Here is a 3983-nt window from a genome sequence, read left to right as displayed (position 1 = left end):
TTTGTGTAGGCGCCCTGTCCCCTATGGCGTCTAGGCCCTGTGGGCGTCTCATTGCCCTGCCTCTGGTTGCAATGCTCCTTTAGACATCCTAAGAGCCTCTGAATTTTTTCATGGTTCGTCGATATTTTTTCCTGAAATATAAAAAGTATAGAAAAGAGGAACTCACACTGGCCATTGAATATACTAGGTTAGTTCTAGAAAAACTTCAAAAACATTGCATAAATGGATGGTAATAGACATGAAACATATAAAAAATTATAGATACCCTGAAGACCTATCATCACACGCTTAAGGGGCAGGAACTCACTAGGACTCGAGCCGAGTGGAGCACTCGTACTCAGTTTGAATTCAAGTGAAACTTAGGCATCTAGGATAGAAGCAAAATTTCTTTTGCTTACGTTCTCGCTTTACTTTAGTGATGACAAATTAAACCGACCAATAGTACCATCAAGCAAAGGAAAACAAAACCCTATCCTTGTATTTTTTTTCCTGTACACCTCCTTGGATTTCATTACTGTTGGTATTATTCTGTCGAATGGACTTGGCAAGAAGATTGTCAACTTGCCTCTCTGAACAGAGATGATCCCAAGCGGGGAAAGAAGATGCTGCTTTGATGGTTGCCCAGGAATGTCTCTCCAGAACAAGAGATAAACGAGGAGACCGCAAGAAGATATCGAGCCGCTCCTGTCAAATCCGGCAACGCACGGTGGGAAGAATAACTTGCTAGATCGCAATCAATCAGAGAACCAAAGGTAGCAACCGCATCCATGATTGCACACAATTCGATTTGGAGGATTTATATGGGACCGCTGGGCCACTTTCGCGTTCCTTAATCAGGAAGCTGTTGTTGCCCAGTCTGACCGGGTCATGCACAAAGCTTGATCCAGCGATTGGATCAGATCTTTGCTGTTGGACGACACGGACGGCCGACTACTTGGACCGATGCCCGAGTTATTTTATGACCTTGGGTTAGGGGGCAAACAAAAGGAGTGCCCCGAAAAAGAAAAGGAAGGTTCGGAGGGAATCGGTGGAGAAAACTTGAAGAAATCTCGCACCATTTGGCACGAAATCCACCAAGCAAGTTCGATGGCCATAAACTAGGCTAGTTCCACTCAGGAAACCGCTCCAGAAATGCGCCCAGGGGGCGGCTGTCCACACCACGGCAGCCTCTCCGGTCTCCCCCCGTCAGGTCGTCTCGGCTCGTCCTGGTCGGCCCCATTAAACCCCTTCCCTTCTCTTCTCCTCCCTCGTCGGCTCGCGCGTTGCTTTCAAACAGACGGAAGAAGGATAGCCCAAACCGCAGCTTTGGAATCCACTCCGGTCCAGTCATCCACCACCATCGCCCGCCTCGTTCTCATCGGCAGCCCGGCCGTCGGTGGCAGAACGGAGCCTCCCAATTTAAGGCTTCAAGCTCCAATCCGGGGGGATTCAAACAGTGCAATTCTGCTAAGCTTCGGCCGCTGGTGAGTTTTGAGCTTGATTTTCTTGGGATATGGGGGAGGGCGTGAAGGCGCTGCTGGCGAAGCCGATCAAGCTGGCGGACCAGGTGGCCAAGCAGTCGGGCTCCGGCCAGTGCCTCCGGCCCGAGTGCAAGGAGCTGCGCGCGCGGGCGGAGAAGCTCGCGGAGGTGCTGCGGCAGGCGGCGCGGGCCGACCTCTACGAGCGCCCCGCCGAGCGCATCGTCGCCGGCACCCTGCAGGCGCTGGCCAAGGCCGGCGGCATGTCGGCCAGGTGCTTCGAGAGCCACTCCCGCCTCCGCCGCTTCCTCACCTTCAACCCCGTCTCCGGCTTCCCGCGCACCCTCGCGCTGCTCGACACCGCCGTCGAGGACGTCGCCTGGCTCATCCGCATCTCCTCCCCGCGCGCCGACGCCGACGCCAACGGCAACGGCGCCCACGACGACGACGACGACCTGCGCGGCCTCCCCAACATCGCGCAGAACGAGCCCATACTCTTCCTCATCTGGGACCACATCGCGCGCCTCCACACCGGCAGCCTCGCCGTGCGGGCCGACTCCGCCTCCACCCTCGCCTCCCTCGCCCGGGACAACCCCCACTTCTCCAAGCTCATCGTCGAGGAGGACGGCATCGCGCCCCTCGTCAAGCTGCTCAAAGAAGGGACCGACGACGGCCAGGAGGCGGCCGCCACGGCGCTCGGGTTCCTTGGGCGCGACGAGGGGAGCGTGGAGAAGCTTCTCCATGCCGGGGTCTGCTCCGTCTACTCCGCCGCGTTGAAGGAGCCGCCGATGCGCGTGCAGGCCGCGGCCGCCGAGGCCATCGCGTCGCTGGCGCACCAGAGCCCGAGATGCCAGGACTTGTTCGCGCAGAACAACGCCGTCCGGCACCTCGTCGGCCACCTCGCCGCCGGAACCATCCAAGAGCACAGCAGGTACTCTGTCGGAGGAAGCAGCACCCGGCACGCTGCACCTCCTCCGCCGGAGCACATGAGGTCGCTTCACTCTGTCGTGCTCGCCAGCACACCCAGCATGCTCCCAGGAATCTCTGGTCACTCCGCCAACGAACCGTCGAGCTCGTCGGAAGGCTCGAACGGACGCAACAACCAGATGCACTCCGCTGCAGCCGGCAGGACAACGACGAGCCGGGTCACGGCTCCACCACCCAGTAGGCCCCAGCTGAGCTCGAACGGCTCGAACGGCCGTGGACCGCGCGAGACCGAGGACCCGGCCACCAAGGCGCACATGAAGGCCATGGCGGCGAAGGCCCTCTGGAAGCTTGCCCGCGGCCACCCGGGAGTCTGCAAGAGCATAACAGAGTCCCGCGCGCTCCTCTGCTTCGCCAGGCTGCTCGAGAAGGGCGACGACGGCGCAGGCACGCACCTGCAGTACTACTCCGCCATGGCGATCATGGAGATCACCCGCGTCGCCGAGCACAAGCTCGCGCTACGGCAGTCGGCATTCAAGCCCAGCTCGCCGCCGGCCAAGGCCGTGGCGGAGCAGCTGCTCTGCATTGTGCGCAGGGGGGAGTACGACGACCCGCTGCTGCTCCCGTGCATCACCTCGCTGGGCTGCCTGTCGCGCACCTTCACGGCGAGCGAGACGCGCGTGATCGGCCCGCTGGTGCGGCTGCTCGACGACCGCGAGCCCCCGGTGGCCAAGGAGGCCATCGTGGCGCTCACCAAGTTCGCGTGCACGGAGAACCACCTGCACGTGAACCACTGCAGGGCCATCGTGGACGAGGGCGGGGCGCGGCACCTGGTCCAGCTCGTGTACCTCGGGGACGAGCTGCAGATCGAGGCGCTCATACTGCTCTGCTACATCGCGCTGCATGTGCCGGAGAGCGAGGAGGTGGCGCAGGCCGGGGTGCTCGCCGTGCTCCTGTGGGCGTCGAAGCAGCCGCAGTTGGTGCAGGACCTGCGCGTCGAGCGACTGCTGCCGGACGCCAAGGCCCGGTTAGATCTCTTCCAGTCCAGGGGGTCGATCATCTAGATCTAGGTGACACTGTGATGATGATTCTTCCTGCACTGAAGTATATTTGCCTAGATTTATGTCGGCCATTCTTTGCTGATTCCAGATTCCAGATTCAATTGCTTTGCTTTGGTAGAGTGTACATAGCATATGCTTCTGTTTGCCTTGAAGGGCATGTACATGCAGTGTAGACTTGTTCTTGTGGCATTTATGCTGACCATTATATGAACGAAACTGCAAATTGGACAAGGGAGTACCTGTTCAAATGGAATACTATCTTCATTTTTTTTGAAATTCAAATCAAATGGAATAATATCAGGTCAATTAGTTCGGTACGATACTTTGTTTATTCACAGTTTACTGGTACAAGCTTTCAACCATGACTCGAAATAGACTTGACTTTGGTGTTGTCCACTCTGACTCTGGTGAGATGGCTAGTTTGGCTAAGACTAGTCACATTGGGGAGTAACTTAGAGCACTAACATGCCTATGTTATTAGTCTATGTTACTATCTTTATAGTGGGAAGTAACATATATGGTGTCATGCATCACATCATTT

At 57.4% G+C, this 3983-nt stretch overlaps 1 protein-coding gene across 1 annotated transcript; it reads left to right on the top strand.

The window, feature by feature from the left end:
- Window positions 1–1031: 1031 nt before the first annotated feature.
- Window positions 1032–3677, top strand: LOC119285101. The gene has a single exon (XM_037564317.1). The coding sequence runs from the start codon at window positions 1493–1495 to the stop codon at window positions 3443–3445; it is 1953 nt and encodes a 650-aa protein (XP_037420214.1). The 5' UTR covers window positions 1032–1492; the 3' UTR covers window positions 3446–3677.
- Window positions 3678–3983: the final 306 nt, after the last annotated feature.

The sequence above is a fragment of the Triticum dicoccoides genome, chromosome 4A (genome assembly GCF_002162155.2).
Source record: "Triticum dicoccoides isolate Atlit2015 ecotype Zavitan chromosome 4A, WEW_v2.0, whole genome shotgun sequence".
NCBI lineage: Eukaryota > Viridiplantae > Streptophyta > Magnoliopsida > Poales > Poaceae > Triticum > Triticum dicoccoides.
This window is presented reverse-complemented; position numbering and strand designations above follow the sequence as displayed.